General features: G+C 50.1%; 1 protein-coding gene across 1 annotated transcript in view; it reads right to left on the bottom strand.

The window, feature by feature from the left end:
• The window catches only part of SMC1B (structural maintenance of chromosomes 1B), a 35,232-nt gene extending 15,605 nt beyond the window's left edge, over positions 1 to 19,627 (bottom strand). The window contains exons 1-11 of the mRNA XM_069103638.1: positions 19,439 to 19,627; positions 19,132 to 19,244; positions 18,849 to 19,052; positions 15,541 to 15,779; positions 15,031 to 15,289; positions 13,614 to 13,754; positions 12,275 to 12,357; positions 10,415 to 10,622; positions 9,159 to 9,344; positions 6,024 to 6,203; positions 1,531 to 1,677 (exon numbers count right to left, since the gene is read on the bottom strand). Coding sequence (XP_068959739.1) covers positions 1,531 to 1,677; positions 6,024 to 6,203; positions 9,159 to 9,344; positions 10,415 to 10,622; positions 12,275 to 12,357; positions 13,614 to 13,754; positions 15,031 to 15,289; positions 15,541 to 15,779; positions 18,849 to 19,052; positions 19,132 to 19,244; positions 19,439 to 19,613 — 1,935 coding nt within the window. The 5' untranslated portion in view covers positions 19,614 to 19,627. The remainder of the gene's footprint in view (positions 1 to 1,530; positions 1,678 to 6,023; positions 6,204 to 9,158; positions 9,345 to 10,414; positions 10,623 to 12,274; positions 12,358 to 13,613; positions 13,755 to 15,030; positions 15,290 to 15,540; positions 15,780 to 18,848; positions 19,053 to 19,131; positions 19,245 to 19,438) is intronic.
• Between the last annotated feature and the right edge of the window lie 40 nt (positions 19,628 to 19,667).

Below are 19,667 nucleotides of genomic sequence, written 5' to 3'. Positions count from 1 at the left end.
GGCCTTAGGAATGTGAATCTGGCAGACACTGGCAGGCCGAGCCAGAGAGGAGAGCAACTGAAAGCAGGAACATCAATTAGGAGGCAAGCATACACTCCCCTGGAGGACCAAAGCAGCCAGGAAGGCAAGGGACTGACAAGGAAGGGCAGTGAGGGAGAGGGGAACCAAGAACTGTGAGAAACAGAGGGGACAACACTCAGGGGAGCCTGGGTTCTGGGGGGAAGGAGAGGAAGGCCCATTCTGGCCATGCTGGATCAGAGACGTCCGGGACACACCCTGGAAGAGGAGGTCTGCAGGCAGCGATGGCAGCCCTGTGCCCGGGGTAACTGAACTGGTGGGAGCTGAGGTTGCCAAGGTGGAGATGCTGAGAGACAGGAGAAGGGCGCCAAGGATAGAAGGAATGGTCCTAGGGCCCAGAGGACTGAAATAGGCCAGAGGGGGAGAGAGTCCAATCCGAGGGGCAGCTGGGACAGGGCCAGTGGCTGCAGAGACCCCGAGTAGGAGGCCTGGCTGGCCAAAGGCCTTTGGGTTCCATGACTGGGAGCTAGCCAGCAGCTTGGAGAGAGGCATTAAGAGCTGAGCCACGTCCCCCGTGACAGAAAGTCAGCTCTTCTGTAACTGGCACTTACCGCCACGGCAGCCAAACACATCAGACACCCGACATCACCTGCAAGGCGGAATCTGGAGGCAGCTGGGCAGTTTGGAGAGGAGAGTGTCGCGCCTGGAGCCAGAAGACCCACCCCACTCCAGACGTGTCCTTGCTATAACACTGGGGCCCTAGTCTCCTCTTCTATAAAACGAGAAGGTCGGATCTGACCTCCAAGATCCCTTCAGGGTTTAAATCTGCAATCCTACGTCTGTATAAAAAACCATGTCCTGAGGCAGCTGAGCAGTGCTAGAGTAGTTAGAACTCTGAACCTGGAGTCAGGAAGACCTGAGTTCAAATTCAGTCACAAACAAGTCCTAGATGGGTCACCCTGAGCCAGTCCCTTAACCTCTCTAGGCCTCAGGGGGATAACAGCACCTGCCTTCTAAGGTTGTTCTGAGAACCAGAGGACAGTGATTGTAAAGTGCTTTTCAAGCCTTAAGGTGCTACTAAGCTACTAGTCATTATTTCTACCATCATATTACTCCCTGTGTGCCCTGGGCACATCACTTGGCCTTGCTAGGCCTCAGTTTCTTCATCCATAAAAAATAAGGAGGTTTCCCTGAATGACCTCTGAAGTCTATTCCAGGCCTAAATCTATGACTGATCCTTTTTCTAGAATAAAGTAGAAATTCTGATTGTGTACTGGCACAGTTTTTGTTTTAATCCATTTCAGGCTAATGACACAGGATCTTGGCAAGCACACTAGCATGAGAACCCCAAGCACTGGGTGCCAGTCTCGGCTGTACATAAAGCTTGCTGAGCCTTGGCCCCTCTGCTGGCTGAGCTCCTCTGCGTCCTGGGAACCAAGGAGGCCTGTTGTGAAGGGCTGCTGCGCCCCTCCCCACCGTGGAGAAGCCCTTCTTGGGGATGAGCACACCCACCTTTAACTCGCTGAGAAGCTGGTCTCGTCTTTCTTTCAGTTTGTTTATTTCCTTCTCGTCCCAGCACCTTGCTTTGAGTTTTAAGTCACTTGACCCTCCAGAAATGACTCCAGATTTCAAAAACAGTGTTCCATCAAGAGCTACTGTCTGTAAATGCAAACACATTTCAGCTGGGAGTTGTCTCAACAGATAAATGCTCCTTAAAGAGAATGTGGACAGAGGGCCTGGGGCAACCTGCTGGCCTTCAACAGAAGAGAAAAGGGGTGTGGGAGGATGAGGCAGCCTCTTAGCCAAAGGGCAAGCTAGATTCAGGGGCATGGTCAGGACTAGTGAGACCCACCCCGAATGCCTTTTCTGTTCCTACCTGTATGACTCTGCCCTTGGACACAACCTCGTCACTTTACAGATATGTCGACAGTGTGACAGAGATGACTGAGGTTCCTGCAGGGGGCCTTGCATTCCCGCCATCAGCTAACAAGAAGCCAGGCTGGCCCTGGCCCACCCTCACCTCTCTGGAGGGTGGTGTGTCCCAAGACCCAGGTGTGGGCAGGACACAGAATAATTGTGGTTTCTATCAGGTCTAGACCCTTCAAGTCACCAGCGTGAGAAGCTACTCACGTGAAAACTCTGGTGGTGCAGACTGGCAGCCAGCCTGGGACAGAAAGAGAGGGAGGGATGGAGAAAAAAGCAAACGCTAAGACTGACAGATGTAATGTCAAGACTAACAGTTCTAATGAACAGTCTCCAATCAAGATGAGAGAAGGCTTTAGGTGAGTACTTTATATTGACTGATTCAGACTGTGACTTACTGAGTGAGATCTTTTGCTTAAGAATACCATGTTTCCCCGATAATAAGCCCTCCCCCGAAAATAAGCCCTCTTGAGATTGCTACTGTAGTGAAGGTGATCCCCTGCGCTACACGCTACATGACGGTACCCTCTGTATGCACCGTCCCCCCCTCCGTGAAACGCACGCCGCGCTCTGAGCTGCATCCAGTCAGAGCTGCAGCAGTGAGCGCGTCATCCTGTTCTTTATTGAATTCATTATTGAATAAAGGTACATTTTTTTGTTCACATTTACCTGTTTATTAAAATTGCTGCCAATGTTCATTAAAATAAGCCCTCCCCTGAAAATAAGCCCTCTGGTGTTTTTCTGTCCAAAAAATAATAAGACAGTGTCTTATTATCGGGGAAACACGGTATGTGGCCACTTTAGTAATAAGTTGTTATGTTATATTGTTGTGAATGTTGTACTTTGGTTTCTGTGAATGTTTTGCTTTAGTTTACTGCTAAATAGAGAGCTCACTATACTACATGATCAGAACCTTAAAGCTATTCACAGCAGCAGTCCTCAGGAGACCTGCTTGTGCTTGGCTTTACACACCCAGACAGTGAAAACCCAAAAAGCCATTAGAAGAAATTATAAATAACAGCAGGTGAGAGAAAACCCACAGAAAGCTGTCAGTTATGAGACAGAGAGAGAATGATTAAGCAGATAGGAAGAAACAGAGTTAGGAAAATGAGAAAGCTGAAGAGAGAAATGAAGAGGTTATTGCAAAAAGGGAATATGCTGGTTTCTCACAGAGAATTTTATTCTCAGTAGAGAATACAAAAGATGGTATAGACCTTGACAGGTCACTTAACATAAAGTACATCAAGTTTGTTTCTGATCTTCCAGTCTAGGGGTCAATCACATTTTTAGATTCTGAGAAGGAGGAAAATGGCATAACGTTGCCTTAGGGCAGCTCCCCAAACTTCAAGGCAGCTCTGGCAAGGTTCAACTAAGTCCAAGCAGGGCCCCGAGGGCTCCTCCAGAGGATGTAGGGCCTAGCCAGCCCTAAGTCTGAATTTGGGAAGTCAGACTGAAAGAATGAGCCAACAAAGAAAAGAACCCCAGCATAAAGAGTTATTATGGTGACAAGGATGCCCAAGACACAATGCAGAAGAAAAGAGTGACTCCCAAACATGGATAAGCAAAGCATCCAAAAAAGGTACAGCTTGGGCACAAGTTCAAAAAGAGAAGAATCAAGAGTTAAGAAAAATGTCAGAAATTTTTAGTAAATTAAATGAGAGCACTGGAGAAAAGAAATGGACATTAAGGAGAAAAGACTTGAAAAGAGAATTAATTAACAGCTTAGCACAAAAAGTGTAAAACTGCATTCAAGCAAGAGACTCCTTGAAAATGAGAACAGACCAAAGCTAAGTTTATCACTCCCTAAGAAATACTGAAACAAAAAAGGAAGAGGAAGGAAGAGAAACATGAGGTAGTTCATATGAAAAAATAACTCACTTGGAAGACAGAGCAAGGAGAAATAATTTAAGAATCAGCAGATGAACTGAAAGCCATGACTACAAAAACTCCCAGAAATTCCAAGAAATCATGAGAGAAAACTGCCCCAGTAGATCTATTAGAAGCAAAATACATGGCAACTCTCAGGGATATCACAAGCAAAATCCAGAGCTTCCAAATCAAAGAAAGAATACTGCAAGTAGTCAGAAAAAAAGAAAGAATTCAAGTCTAGCAGAGCCACAGTCTAGGTAACTAGGTGGTACAGTGGACACTGTGTGATCCAAAGCCAGTCACAACCTCTATCTTCCTCATTTTCCTCAATATGAGAACTGGGATAACAACAGCACCCACTTCACCAGGTTGTTGTGAGGGACCAAATGAGATAACGTCTGTCAAGTGCTGAGGACAGTGCTGGGTACACAGCAGATACTCCATATTCAAGGATGCTTCTTCCTTTCCTGTTTCCCTCTATAGGGTGACACACAGCTCAGCAGCCACTGTAGATATGTATCTGGCTCTCCACTCGAAAGCAAAGAGCTTGAAATACAACATCCCAAAAGGGCCAGTCTGACAACCAAGAATAACCAAGCAAAGGTGAATATAAAAATGGGCCTGAAGAAAAGACCTCATCTGAGAAGGCAAGAGAAGCAAAGAAGTGACTGTCCAGGAGTGATCCCAAGGGACAAACCAAGGGTGAGATGTCTTCACTCTAATTGGGGGAGATGATTACAAGTGCTCCCACAGAACCCCGATGTCATTAGTTAAGGCTGCAGGAGGAATCAAATGAGACTGAGGTTAGGTTTGGATGATCGTAAAAGAAGAAAGCAAGGGAGGAGAAAAGGAATAGACCACGGCCAAAATGGAGAGAGGAAGGCTGGGGAAATCCTTTCCAGGAGGGCACCAAGGTCAGCTCTGCACACACAAGGGGAGACAGATGGGGGAGCAGGCAATTCTGAGCCTCATTGTCATCTGGACCGGTCAGAAGAGGGAGGACACGCACACTCACAGTTGGGTAAAGAAGATACTTCAGCCAACGAGTCAAGAGGAAAGAAGAGGAGAGGGGCTAGTCCTGCCCAGGACGTCAAGTGCTCCTAACTGGACCACTTAGTCTATGGAACCAAGAGGTGCCTCTCTGGGCCTACAATGCACTGTGAAAGGGTGAGTGAGACACTGGGGAGCAAACCAAGAATGTTTGGGAACTTGAGATAAGTCATAAGCAAAACAAACTGTAACCACAAAGGGTAGATTACGAAGAGGGTTTAAGCGGAATTCGGATCAGAACCTGTAATGAGGCTCTGAGCAAGGAAAGAGAAGAGAGGCAGGGAAGCAGGAAGAACAAACAGAGGGCATCAGACCCAGAGGGGTGCTCCTCCCCAACCACCGGATGGAAAAGCATCAGAACAAGATGGAGGGAGCGGATACTCAATGACCGCAGCTGGGCATGGGAGTGGTGTGAGCTGATCATCTGCTAGAATGGGGAGCGGAACCCAGCAGAAACATCCCTGGAGTAGAGTGACACACACAGGGCTAAGTGAGAGGCCAGACATCCAAAGGGAGGGCACAGCAGTCAGACAGCGCAAAGGCAAAACCAGACTTGGCGTGACAAAGAGAGAGCAACAGGGAGGCCACGGTCTGCTGAAAGGCGTCCTTATAACCAACTGACATCCACACTAAATACGGAGGCACCAAAGGGCACAGCAGCTCCATGTTTAAAGGAAAAGTGAACTAAGCCACAAAGGAAGACCATGAGAAGGGCATTTCTAGCCACAGCAAAGCCTGGGAAGCAGGTGGGGTTATTGTGCCCATTTTACAGATGAGACTGAGGAGGAGATGAAGTGACCTGCCAGTGAAGGTCTGAGGCAGGACTGCCTGACCCTGGGTCTGTGTTCACACAGACACACACGGACTCTCTCACCCTCATGGAGTGCCTGTCAGCAGAACTCTGTTACAGCCTCTCTGGAAACTCCCTCCAGGAAGAAGCAGGTCACATGCTCCCGCGAATGACGATCGGGGCATCTCTGTCCACCCACAGGGCAGCCTGTCACCCTGACACAGCCAACCCCTGCCCTTCTGTCATCCCATGTTTGGGTGTATGGAGGCACAATGGGCCAATGAGGTGTGAACACAAAACCATTCCTTGAAATCCACTCAAGCAGCCCCCCACAGCACATACACCTGCTCCCGGCGGTCTGTCCTGCCCTCACCTTCAGCCGCTCGAGCCCATCGAAGGCCATGTGCCGGGCCTCTTCCACGGTCTCACACACAAGCCCATTGCCGCACACAAACTGGATGACCTTTTTCAGCTGTGGAAGCTGGGTCTGCACGACATCTATCACCATCTTGGAGCCCTTTATTTCCCGAAGCCTTTCATTGATGGGCTTGATCTGAAAGATGCAACAAGGAGCGTGTGGTACGTGAAGCCCACGCACACCCCTTACTGCCAGCAGCCTGCCCAGAGAGCAAGAGGGGCATGGGAAAGACAAGGCAAGCTATCGCCTTTCCTTTTAAGAGAGGCAGCACGCAGGCAGGGTTAGGGCTGGAAGCAGAAGGGCCCACAAAGACCTTCCAGACCAACAGAGGAGGAAGCTGAGGGCTGCCAATCAGCAAGCACCGTGCTGGCTTCTGGGCTAGGAACCACGGAGGTGCTGACCACCTGACTCCAGCAGTTTCCATTCACCCCATCACAAGTATAGCAACACAGCAAGTCTAAATGCACAGTCTGGGGAGGCTCAGTCTACCCAGCACAGCTACCCCAAGGCCCAGAACTAGCAGAGGGAATGCTGGGTGCAGGGCTCAGCCAGGAGGCTGACCAGGTGGGTGTACACAGTGCGCAGGGAAGTGGAATCTGTCACCAGCTTCCAGTCCATCATTTCATCCATCCCACAGCCTGAAAGAAGGAATGAATCAATGAACAAGCATCTAGGCAACTCGACTCAGTGCCAGGCACTGACCCCTGGAAAGAGAGACCCGGGCCAGACTGTGAAGGGTCTTCCAAGCCACAGAGAGAAGTGTGCACTTTATCTTCAAGGCCAGGGACGGGGGAGGGGGGGAAGCAGAGGAGAGGGGTTGGCCTGACGGGATTTCCATTTGGAGGCTCTGTAAAAGATAGGTGGAGAGGGGCAGGGTGGAAGAGAGCTGAAGGGCTCAGAGAGCAGATTAAAGCATTTTTTTCTTGCTTTTGAGGGAGATGTGGCTAACAGGGAAATTTGTTTTGCATGACTACAAAGGTACAGTTTGTAACAGGTTTTGTTCTTCTTGCCTTCTTATCAGGTGGGGAAGGAGAGAATTTGGAAGTAAACAACATCTGTACTTTAAAGAGTATACCGGAGGGAGAGGAGAGCAGTGGAGGTGACAAGTGTGCACAGAAATTCCTAGGACTCTGACAAATGGAGGAGGGCCACAGGAGGACAGCAAAGAGGATGGCCATGCCTTGGGCACATCTGAAGGCACTGATGCTGGAGGAGGTGGGACCACAAACCTTGGTGGGGGGTGGCTTGGCCTTGTGGGAGGATGGAATAAAGGGCAGAACTGGGGTGTGAGACTGAGTGGAGGGGAGAGCAGCCCAACATCTTTGGCTGAGAGAGCTGAGGAATCACATCCCAGCCCTTTCCCTGCTGGGGCCCACAGACTCAGGATCTGTGACCTGGACATGGCCCCTGGCCCTCCCCTAGGGCTGGGGTCCCTGGGATCTTGCCCTGTCTCCTGGCTTCTGGCCCGTTCTTATCCCTGGGTACTAGACTGCTCCCCATTGCTCCTGCCTAGCCTCCGCCCCTCTGAGTCCCTCTTCCTAAACTGCCCTGGGCTGGGAAGATGATTTGCAGTGACTTTTTATGGCTCTCCCAAATCTGCCTTTGGTCTGGCCCATTTTCTGGCTGTTGTGGAGGAGCTGAGCTGGGGCAAAATGCTGATTCGCCCTCTGCCATCTTGATTCTGCCTCTAACGATTCCTCATTTCCAGTCTCCTCACTAAACTGAAACTACTTTTTCCAAAGTAATCAATTATCTCCTTTAAAAAATAAATATTTATATACACCTTTTGACATCCTCCCAGAAAGCCACTCTGTATAACAAAGATTCAAAGAGACAGCAATTCAACGGCCTCCTTACTGCCCAGTCTGCAGGCCCTGACCCTTCTCCTTGCCCTCTCCTCCTAGGCACTTTCTCTTCTCTGTCCTCAGTCTCCTATGCTTAGGGACATACGCCTGGGCCTTCTCCATTGGGGGTTGTCATCTCTCCAAAGTTAGCTCCCCAATCTCTGCTCTTCTCCCGGTCTCTCACCATTCACTATCTAGGGGATATGTGAAACCAGATATGCTGGGGCACATCAAGCTCAACTTGCCCAAACACAGCCATATCTTTGAGTGAGCACCATCATCCTCCCTCTGGCCACCCTGGTTCCCAGCCTCCATGTCAAGGAGGCTGCCTCACTTAGCACCATCATATCCAGCACGGGACCAGTTCTCTCTCTCGCATCCCTCCCCTTCTCTCCATTCCCTTTGCCACCATTTCAGATGGTGAGATCGTCATCTCTCACCCTATTACAATGGCCTCACTGCCTCAAGCCTCTCCCCACAACTTATCCTCCATACAGCTAGCAAAGTAATGTTCCTCAAGCGCAGGTCTGATCACATCACTCCTCTAGGCAATGACCTCTAGGACCAAACATAAACTACTCTCTTTGGTTGCACAGCCTAGCCCCAACTGTCTTGTTCAGCTCCCCTCTGTGGACTCCATGGTCCAACCCAACAGGTCTTCTTGGGGCTTCTTCCATCTCTCACTTCCCACACCTTGGCACTGGCCATCTCTCATACCAAAATGCACTCCCTCATTACCTCCAAGACAGCTCAGACGTCATCTTCTATGTGAAACCTCTCTTGACCCCATCTGCCAATGCCTTCCTGGGCCCCCTACAGTAGGATTGTCTATTTTTCTTCTATCTATGTATGTAAATGCTGTCTCGCCCAAAAGGATGCCCCTCGAGAGCAGGCACGTCATTTTTATCTCGGCACCTCGGGTCTGGCCCTTAGCAGGTGCTTCCTGAATGTTCACTTGGAGGGTGAGGTCTTTAAATGACCCCTGCTGCTCCTCCCAAGCTTCTATAGTCTAAGATTCGATGAACACCCTGCCTCTGATGACCAGGCTCTTGCAGAACACCTGGGCAGCAAGGCAACATCCCTGCTTTGAGGGTATTTGAGGGTGGTCAGCAGTATCAGAGGTTGCAGAGAAGGTGAGAAGGAGAAGGGTCAGAGTCTGCAGACTGGGCAGTAACAGCATGTCATTGTGGAAAAGTTATCTTAGCCAGAGGCCCCCATCTCGGCTCGACTTCCTAAAGATACTCACATCAAGGTAATCCAGAGCCAGGAAGGTCTCTGGCTCGGCTCTTTCTTCCTTCAGGTATCGAATGCAATCTCTTGCTACTTTTTCAGAAACTACCACAATAGCGATCATGTACCTGCCGAAGACTTTGGTCACAGCAAGCTGGTACTTCTTGTGAATGGGATGACATAAATCCAGGAGTCTGCCAAACTTAGGGAGGCCCAAAAACGAGGAGAGAAAAAGCACACGAGGATTTAGTGCATGAATCCTTTCAGCTTCACAAAGAAGCACCAACAAAAACCACTCGACTTGGCTACAGCTGTGGCCTGAGAGCACCTCCCATGTCTTCAGCACTCTAAATGCACAGAACAACGAGCCTTGAAAGGGGACTCCAGCCATTTCAGAAGCCAAAGGTTTCAGAAATGACCTAAAATTCCATGTTTTTAAACAGTAACTGAAGTAAAATTAGGTTCAGAAAAGTCCAGGAAAATACTCCAACTCACTGAAAACAGTCTGCACAAGGGCTAGCTGCCTTCAGGAAAACTCATTTGGAGCTTTTTCTTCTCCTTAGGCTCAAGGTCCAATGAGGTGCAATGGTTTCTGCCTCCTCCAAGGCCTTGTGATGAGAAGTCCCTATGGCAGGGAAGGTACAAGTGTCCAGCTGGCAGGTACCACCAGCTGCTAGAAAGGCTTCAAGGACCAACCCAACAAGAGACTGGCTCTTCCAATGAGGCCACCTGGCCAAGTTGACAGACTCATCCCCTGGAAGCTGGACGCCAAAAGAGGAGTATTTTTTGGCCACAGCAACTCATAAAGATTAGGAAAAGCACAAAGGGGCTGCAATCTATACTGATGCTTAGCAAAATCTGGGTCTTTTGCAATACTCAAGTCTTACTTTATGCAAGAGACAGTATGGTCTAATGGAGAGAGCCCCTGCCTGGGAGTCAGAAGGCCTACATTCCAGCCCCAGCTCTGACCCTCCCTAGCCATGTGACCCTGGGCAAGTTACAAGATATTCTTCAACAAAATAGAGTGGAACAGGACTCCACACAGTGGTTGTGAAGAGGTTTGCTGGTAAATCCTCCAAACAGAGAGAACACCATACTGCCAGGGACTCTTGAGGGCACCACTGCCAGCCCAGGCTGATGGTCCACTGCCAAAACTGTGCCTCCCACCTGACTTCTACACATCTAGTCCTTGATCAGATTTGTCTTCCCCACTAAACTGAATGGCTCTGACTCGAATTCACCCAGAAGGCTTACGACAAACATCCTAGTTACCACAGACTCAGGATAAAGCCTCTTCAGGAACTCCAGAACCTCGGCTTTCTTTTGCTGACGCTTTCCTTCATGGTGATCAATGCGTGCATTCTGTAACTCCCCTCGGATACGACTCAATTCATCGTTCACTTCCACCATTCTGACTCTGGCCTGCTCAATCTCCTCAACGAGGGCTCGCTCTTGCTGTGTCTTCTCTTTCAAACAATCACTAGATGCCAATGATGTGGAGGGAATGGAAATTGAGATAGCATTATCTACTATTGTAGAGGAGGCAGGTTAATTACATGGTCATTACGAGCAGGTTGGGGCTTTCAGAGGAGAATCTAATACAACCCAAACCCAGACCACACCAATGAGTTTGAAGTCATGACCAAGGGCATCTAGTTTCAATGCAAACAGCATCCCTGACCAATGGTCATTTGGCTACCACCTGAAAACCATCAGTGGTAAGGATTCTCTATCTTCCCAATTTGGGATGTCCGTAATTGTTAAGAATTTTGTTTTATATTTAGCACAAATACTACTTCCTGTCACTAATTAATCAAAACTTAATCACTCTTTACTAGTCTAACCATTCTGGAGAGCAATTTGGGCTATAAAACTGTGAATACCCTTCGACCCAGCAATCCCACTTCCAGGGCTGTATCCCAAAGAGATCAAACAAAAAGGGAAAGGGACCTACATGTACAAAGACATTGATAGAGCTCTTTTTATGGTGGCAAAGAACTGGAAATTGAGAGGATGCCCATTCATTGGGGAATGGCTGAACAAGCTGTGGTACATGATTGTGATGGCATACTGTCGTACTAGAAGATATGGGGGGCAGAAGCAAGAGAACATTGCACATGGTATGTTGCAACATCAACGTGAATGACGTAGCTCTCCTCAGTAATACAATGATCTGAGAAAATTCCAAAGGACTCATGATGAAAAACGCCATCTGCTTTCAGAGAGAGAGAGAACGGATGGGTTCTGAGAGCAGATGGAAGCTGGCTTGTTCACTTTCTTTTTCCTGGCTTTTGTGTGCATGTATTTTCTTTTGCAACACGGCTAACATGGAATAACGGTTTGCTTCACATAAACTTCATGCATATAATCAATATGATATGGTTTGCTTTCTCAAAGGGTGGGGAAAAGGCAGGAGAAAATCTGAAGCTCCAAATTTGTAAAAATGAATGACGGAAAAGGCACTTATTTCAGGCCCTTCCAAAGCCGAAGGATCCAGACTCTGAGAGGTTGCAGCACCTTCCTCCCAAAGCCCTCTCACCCCCACCACTTCCACTGGCCCACAACAGCTTGCGTTGTTCTCTTCTCCCACTCCACCAGAACACCAGGTCTCCGAGAAAGGCACTGCTCCGTTCTGATCTTTATGGCCCTCTCATCTATGTGCTTCACAAATACTCAGAATTTAGGACTTTTCTGGGCTAAAGTACTTGGAAAGATGACCTCAATGACTACATGGAAAGGCCCCCAGATACTCACTTCAGGACCCATGAACAAATTAATATGAGTGTCTAACATCAGTCATCTCTCCTGCTCCTCACAAAAATCCTTGGTTAGGTCATACAAGACATGCTAAACTCCATCTACAGATGAAGAAAGGAAGGCTCAGTGACTGACCCAAGGTCAAACAGCTGATGAGGAGTGGTATCAAGATTCATTGCTGGGTCTCCTGACTATACATGAGGCTCATCCCACCCCAAGGAGGAGGGGATTCTGCTTCTGGAAAGGGCCACAGACCTTAACTTACTGTCTGCTGTAAAGGGTAAAAAGAAGAGGGCCTGATCCTCCTGGGCCGGAACCCGAACCCACCCGAGTCTCGAACAAACAAGAACACAACAGATTTGCTTCTATACCTACATGCATGCATCTGTATACTCCTCCAACTTCTCTATGCGTTTATTATGGTCTTCTATTTGTTCCTTTATTTGCTTTAAATTTCCCTAAAAGAGCAAATGGGATTTAAAATCAATGACGGGAGCTGCAAAGCAGAGCTTAGATAAATGGCAGCACTTTGCACAGCAGGCCTGGATCTGCTCCCAACTCCTGAATCAACGATGTGTAAATGTCTTCAGGGGCGGTTTCAATTCTGAAGTCTTCTCTCTTTTGAGGGTCAGCTCTCCCCATCCCACCCAGGAGCACCAGAGCCCTGAGGGCCTTCTGACCCATGTCTGACTCCCAGCCTCACATCCCCCTCGCTGCTCTTCAAACCCCCTCTACTCCAGCCCAAGTGGCCATGTTCTACCACTCTTCTGCGCCCTAGAGCACAGATTCCTGACTCAGGGGCCCTGAACTTGCTGGTTTGGAATAGTGTGATGGCTTTATTTCAAGAGACTTGCTTTTCCTTATTACACTATCCAGTTTATTTTCGACATTTACAGATGTTATTCAGAGAAAAGCTCCACCCACAGGGATCACTGACTGGCCACAGGGTCCATGATGCCCAGACATATTGTGTCTCTACAAAGTACTTCTAAGCACTGCATGAATATCCCCGTGACCATCTTTGGTTTGAATCCTCAGCCCTTCCAGGTTCCTCTGGGAGGGTGGGCCCTCCACTGACATGTCCCACACCCCTTCCTGCTGCCAGGACTCTCAACCACACTGAAAACGATGATGAGACTTCCTTGGTGACGTGCGTGTTCTACCTTCCCTGTGTAAAGGGCAGGAAACTGCTAGCAGCCACCTTCCACAGCCCTGCACACAACAGGTCTACAGTATGGCTTTACCAAGAGGCTGCAGTCTTCATTGTGGGGGTAAGTATTCACACCAGCAAAGTTACAGATTCTCCAAGATTTCAAGTATGAACCCTACGTCAGGCTGACCCCGCTGTCTGTCTGGAAACAGAGATATGTTTTCTAATGGAAACTATGGTACAAATGAATACAGGCTACATTCAGAAGTCAATAAAATCAACAGGCTACATTTAGAAGTCAATCCCCAAAGGCATCTGGAATCACAAGGTCACTCAGCAATCTACTCTAAGGGCCTAGACAGTCTCTGTCCCAGGGCCAACAGGGCCTCCCTGAATTCTGAACTGATTTGAGGCCGATTCTCAGCAGAACCATCTCCTACCCACTCCCCTGCAAGCTCATCTGTGTTCCAGGGTTTCCTTGGCTCTTTCTAACAGAGAGGTGGCCCTGTGGCACCATGGTCACCGTGACGGGTGACAGGAGGACAACTGAGGCTTGTGGCATACCTGGATTTCTGCTCGCCTCCTGTTCCCAAATGCCCGTCTCTCCTCGTCTGCCCTCTGCTCCCACTGAAGCTTTTCCAGCTGCTGGGTCATGGTTGCTACCTTCTTGGTCACTTGCTCCTTGAGCTCCTTGTACCGATCCAGCTAGATAAAGGGCATTCAAACGTGGTGCACACAATGAGAGACAGGAGAGGAAATTCTCAAAGCATAATGGCCTTGCCCAGCAGATAATTAATATTATAAAAAAAATAAAGACTGTATAAAGGTTCTGCAATCATTGGCAACCTCTGCCCAATGAAATAATGCAGACATAAAATGAGTGTTTCCAGATTCAGGTCCTCCCACAGCTTAGCTTGGATAACTCAGCATTAGTCAAAACAAAACTCTAAACTAAAGTCTTTGCCAACATCCTCCAAAGATGAGACAAACCAAACTCTCACTGTGCGGCCTTAGTGAGTGAAAAACGTTTTACAAAACTGGATGTAACCTAGAGAACTGTGGTTCTTTCTGTGTGTGTATCTGAATATAAGCTTGGTGTTCAGTCCTTTTTGTCAGGTCCAACTCCTCTGATATCCCATGACACCATCTCTTGATGAAATGGTTTGCCATTTCCTTCTCTAGTACATTTTACAGATGAGGAAATCGAGGCAAGCAGGGTTAAGTGAAACATTCATGGTCACACAACTAGGAAATGTCTAAGGGTCAGATTTGAACTCAGGAAGATGAGTCTTCCCAATTCCAAGCACAATGCTTAGAATCTGCACTTCACCATGCTACCTAGCTGCCTCCTGAATGTAATAAATACTTACACAGAGAGAGAGAATCTCCACAAACACTGTATACGCAAATATTTGGGCATTCACATATGTCACAAATTGTGGAAGGTTACACACACAAATAATGTAGAGAATGGGCAAGTAATCGATTTAGTTCCAAATTTTGGCCTAGATGAACTATGAAACTCACTCATTTTCCCTCCTTGTTTGTTTGTTTCCACATCATCTAAGTTTCTACGCAGCCACACATAGCTATGAGAAAAATTTCCTTACATTCATGAGGAGAGAAAAAGTTAGAATGAAGAGCAAGATGCTAATTCTTTGCAAAACTTCATTTGGCAACAAAGGGGAATCTTGTCAATACAATTTTTAGATCTTAAAGGCCCAAATGACCTTGGTAATTGTGTGGATTTACAGGACATCTGAACTGCAAAGGACCTGACACCTCTGTCACTTCATGTCACGGACAAGGCCAAAAGAGGCTCCAAAGTCCACATTCCTAGAAATGGAAGAATTGGGCATTACGATTAGTTAGTGTGTAAGCTAGGCAGAGCCTCTGAGGAGCAGAGGCTCTCCTTTCCCTCCTGATCTTTCACCCAATCCTCCTGGCCTGAAGCAGGGGCTTCAAGAGGCCGGACTCTCACCTGGCTGGCTTCCAGCTCGATGTCCCTCCCCCGACGCATCCCCTCTTCTTCCACCTGCTTCTCAAAAGCCTTCCAGGTCCTGTCCAGGTCTCGCAGTTCTTTTTCTAGAGCTCGGATGTCGTCTTCTTGCTTGGCACACTGCTTCTCACTGACTCTGATTGACTTCTTGGCCATCTCTAACTTCCTGAAGTGGTAGGAGGTGTTTTCCTTGGCCTTGATATACTGGGGCCTCTTCTGGTTCAGCACAGCCTCGAGAGTCCTGGGAAGAGAAGCCACGCTTGCCTGCTTTCTGTGGAGGTCCAGGGTCAGGACCAAGTCTGCTCGCCCACCCAGGCCGAGGCCCTATGAGCTGTGGGGACCCTGGGTGCATCACTCATGCCTCCAGTTCCCTCCCTGAGCATCATCTCCTGACAGGGCTGGGGAGAGCTGAGAACTTCAGGTTTCAAGGGATCTACAATTCTTCCTTAAACCCATGTGTAGCCTCTAAAAACAAACCAACAAATAACTCACTTCATTTCCTTTTCCATTTGCTGAAGCTCTCTGGTTAACTTTCCAAGGTCCTTTTTCTCGCTTTTCACTGCGTTTTCGTCAACAGAAAGGGACTCTTTCATGAGAGCCAATTCTTTGTTCATTTCATCGAATTCACTGGTCAGAAACTGAATTTTTTTCTCATTGTGGTAAAGCTGAAAAAGCTGCAACTGTACCTTCTTCTCTTTCAGTTCCTCGAGCAGGACCTGGTAGCGGTCAGCCTGTGTGGGGGAAAAACCAGCGGAGGCCTTAGGGGACCCAGGAAACCCGCTGCCAGCTCACCCCACCCGGCCCCTCCCCAAATGTTCCTTATTCCTGTCGGAGCCTCCTCACCTGCCCTCTCTTCTCCCTGACACTCCTTTCTGGTTCACCCCACCAGCACCTACTTTCACGACTCTCAGCCACCATTTGGGGGTCCTCCCTACCCCACGACCTCTTCCTGTTACTGACTCTCCCATTTTCCCTGCAATCCTGCCCTGGTATCTTCCTGGGTCTCAGAAAAGTGGGCATGGCTGGTCTTCCTAAACAAGAAGCTGCCAGAAGCTCACATCATTCACACCGCAGTGGTGTGACTGCACCACTCTGTCACAAGACCCTGGGAGGAGCCTCCCTTCAGGGGCTTCCACTCTAAGGGTGGGGAAAGAGCCAGGAAAGGCACTCTCCTACAGCAGAGGGGGGAGAGGAGATTCTCATCTGGGGGTGTCAGAGAACTTGGCAGGGGCAAGGAGACACTGAAGTGAGGCCTTGAAGGACAGGAGGAACCTCCAGAGATGAAGGGGGCCCATCTGGTCCTGGAGAGGGCACAGCACCATCTGGCTAGGAGGGACTGAGGCTTAGTGGGGAGGCCCTGCTGTACCAGGCACAAGGGGGATCATGGGGTTGGAGCCTCCAAACTCCCAAGGCCTGAGACGCACAATGGATGGACGGTGGCAGTTCATTTTGTTAACAGACCAGCTCCTAGTTTTCTCAACACATTATCTGAGTCTCAGAATTTCCACTTTGTGGTTCTGGGTTTGGTTGTGTGTCTGATTCACGTCTTCATTCTCTCTCATACACGACAGTATTCACACAGAAGACACTTTGCCCACAGGAGGACTTGGGTGTCTCACAGCTGTCAAGTTCTCTGATGAACAAAGCAGACATACCAGGGCACAAAAGCCTCGGGCCAAGTGTGTGGCACCTGAAATGGTATCAACCTGGGAGAAGGCCCCTACTGTCCTAGAGGATCTCCAGGATTCGTTCTGTACAACACCTACTGGGGGTTCAACAGTTTGATCCACAACTTGGAGAAAAATACTGATAGCATACTTCCCAAATTTGCAGATGAAACAAAGGCGGGAATGGCTAACATACTGATCAACAGAATTTGGGATCCAAAGAGATCTCACAGGCTGAGGCTGTGGGCCTAATTCAGTAAGAAAACAGATCTGGCAGTGGCAGAACTCTACATGTAGGTATGGGATGGGAGCAGTGATAGCCTTGCCTTTGGCATTTTATGTGAACGAATGAGCGAACAAATGTAAAGGCCGTTATTAAGCACCTGCCACGTGCTAGATACAGCAGAACAAGCCAGATGGTTTCTGCACTCAGGACTCCACACTGCAGCCGAGGAAGATGCAGGTGGAATGGCTGCAGGCCTTAGGTTCTATCAGGACAGGAGACAGGGACAAGGTGAGGACTGGAGGACGTGTGGACACGGTGCAGGGCACAGGGCACAGGGCACAGGGAGGGGGATGCAGAGGGCAAGGCGCTGGGCCTGGAGTCAGCAGGAGCTGAGCGCTGCCGGCCTCAGGCTCTTCCAGTATAAAACAATGATGATAACCACATTACCTCCCTCCCAGAGCTTCTGGGAGACCAAATGAGATCATTTTAGTGAAGTGCTCAGCATGGCACCCGTGCACAGTAGGCACTTTATCCATGCCATGTGACTCAATCACTCCAGGTGGGTTCTGGGCAGCCCAGGGCCACAGGAGAGGGCCGGGTGGCACAGCATCCCTGTGGCTACAGGTCTGTCCGAGCTCGTCCCTGAAAAAAGTCCTGGTCGCTGCGTTCCTGGCCTTGCCCACTGACACGACACTAACGGGACTGAGAGGTGGAACATGAGGATGAGAGGCCAGATGGGGAGGATTGTTAACCAACCAAGGCAGGGACTATGCTAGAGTGAGCAGAGCATCGGGGATAGAAGGCAGGACAAGAGCCGGGTGAGTCCTGGGTAGAACGCAAGGTGGGGAAAGGATGGGAAAGGCCAAGCGCTCAGCATGGCTGGAGCCCAAGGCTCTGAGCTCAGATCCCACCTCCAACATCTTCAGCCAAGGTGACCCTGAGCTAGTCACTCCTCCCCAGACCAGACGAACTCTGAGGTCCCTCCCACCCCAGGAATCCCCTATGTACCAGCCCCTCCTACGGGCCAGGCATTGTGCCAATTGCTGGGGGTTTAATGCCTGTTTGCGAGGAGCTGCCAGTCTAAGGGGGAAGAGAACACACCAACAATCACGCACATGTGGGGTGCATCCAGAATACATCTGGCTGGTCTTGGAGAGAAAGCCCTTCAGTTAAGAGGCTTGGGAAAGCTTTCCTGTAGAAGGGGAGAAACCAGGAAAGCAGGAAGTGGGGGATGGGTCCATGTGAGCGGAACAGCATGGGGGGGGGGGGGCCAGGACGTTCTCCAGGACACTGGAGAACCCCTAGGGCGAACATGCATCTCCCTGCTTTATGCCTGTCACACGTCACACTCTGATGACCTCAGATGTCTCTGGTTCCTAGGGGGCCTGGTACACAGAGTGCTGAGAGTTCAAACCTAGCCTCGGACACTTCCTAGCTAGGTGACCCTGAGTGAGTCATTTCCCCTGTGTGCCTCAGTTTCCTCATCTGCAATAACAGTACCAACCTCACAGGTGTATGGTGAGGATGGAATGAGCTAACACAGAAGTAAAGCATCTTTACCTCGAGGCCCGCCGGCAGCTTCCCGCCTGGCCAGGAATGCACAAAAGACAATTCGCTAACCACAGCTTCTTTAAAATTTGCTCCACCGACCTGCATGAGGGCCCAGGGGAGACGGCGCCTGCCACTCCCCTGCCTAAGCCTGCCCACTCCTGTCCCGTTTTCACCCTCTATGTGAGAAAGTGGAGCAGGCCAAGCACTGGTGAGGGATGGGAGCAGAGGGCTGGGGAGGGTCGGGGGGAGGCAGACAGGGCCGCCAGGGCTGTGAGGCCTGCCTAGCGGCTCCGGCTGGCTGCACGCGAGGGCTCGACCCTTCTCAGACCCATCCCTACAGAAGGCCGACCACTCGCCTCTTCCTTCTCTAGCTTCGCGTGCTTGCGCTCCGCTGCCACGTTTTTCTTCTTGTTGAAATTAAACTGCGCGTCCTCGTCGGCTTCCTGGAGCCTTTTCTTCTTCTTCTCGTATTCCTCCACGAGCTCCTTCGAGCTGCTGATTTCCTCGAAGAACTGAGTTCTCTCTCTGGGTTTTTTCATCGAGATGGACTCTACGGTTCCCTGAGACAGAAGGAGAGCAGTGGGACGGGCCCGGCAGAGGAGGCCCCCCGCAGAGCCCCAAGGACCCCCCCGCACTCACCTGGAACACCAGGCAGCTCCTGGCTTTGACGAGGATGCCGATCTTCTCCAGCTCGGCCATGTAGACAGAACGGCTGACGGGGCTATCGTTGAAGTGGAATTCTGAGGACCCGCCTGCAGGAAAGGGAGCCGCCTGTCACGGGCCAGGCCCCCAGCCAAGCAAGAGCTGGGGGAGCACGGGGCTCAGGGAGAGCCTGAGACCCTGCCCTGGAGGCTGACGTCCTCCACACCCGGCCAAGCAGGGCAGGGCAGGCAACCCGGGGACAGAGCCTGGCTGCGGAGGGGAGGGGGAGGGAGGCCGCACCCACCCCGGATGGTCCTGCAGAAGCTCTTCTCCTCGCCGCCCTCCTCCACGTACACCGCCTTGACGCTGGCGCTGGCCGCCACGGGCCTGCCCACGTGCGCGCCGTGGATCAGCTCCTGCACGCTCTTGACCCGCAGCCGGACCGCTCGCTCGCCCATCACGAAGCTCAGCGCGTCCATCACGTTCGACTTCCCTGGGCGAGGGGGGGGTGACGTCAGCGGCGGCGCTCTGAC

The sequence above is a fragment of the Petaurus breviceps genome, unplaced genomic scaffold (assembly GCF_028583685.1).
Source record: "Petaurus breviceps papuanus isolate PSGF00001 unplaced genomic scaffold, PetGlider_PUasm1.0 610, whole genome shotgun sequence".
NCBI classification, from domain to species: Eukaryota; Metazoa; Chordata; class Mammalia; order Diprotodontia; family Petauridae; genus Petaurus; species Petaurus breviceps.
Note: the sequence above shows the minus strand (reverse complement) of the source record. Positions and strands in the feature narration are given on the sequence as shown.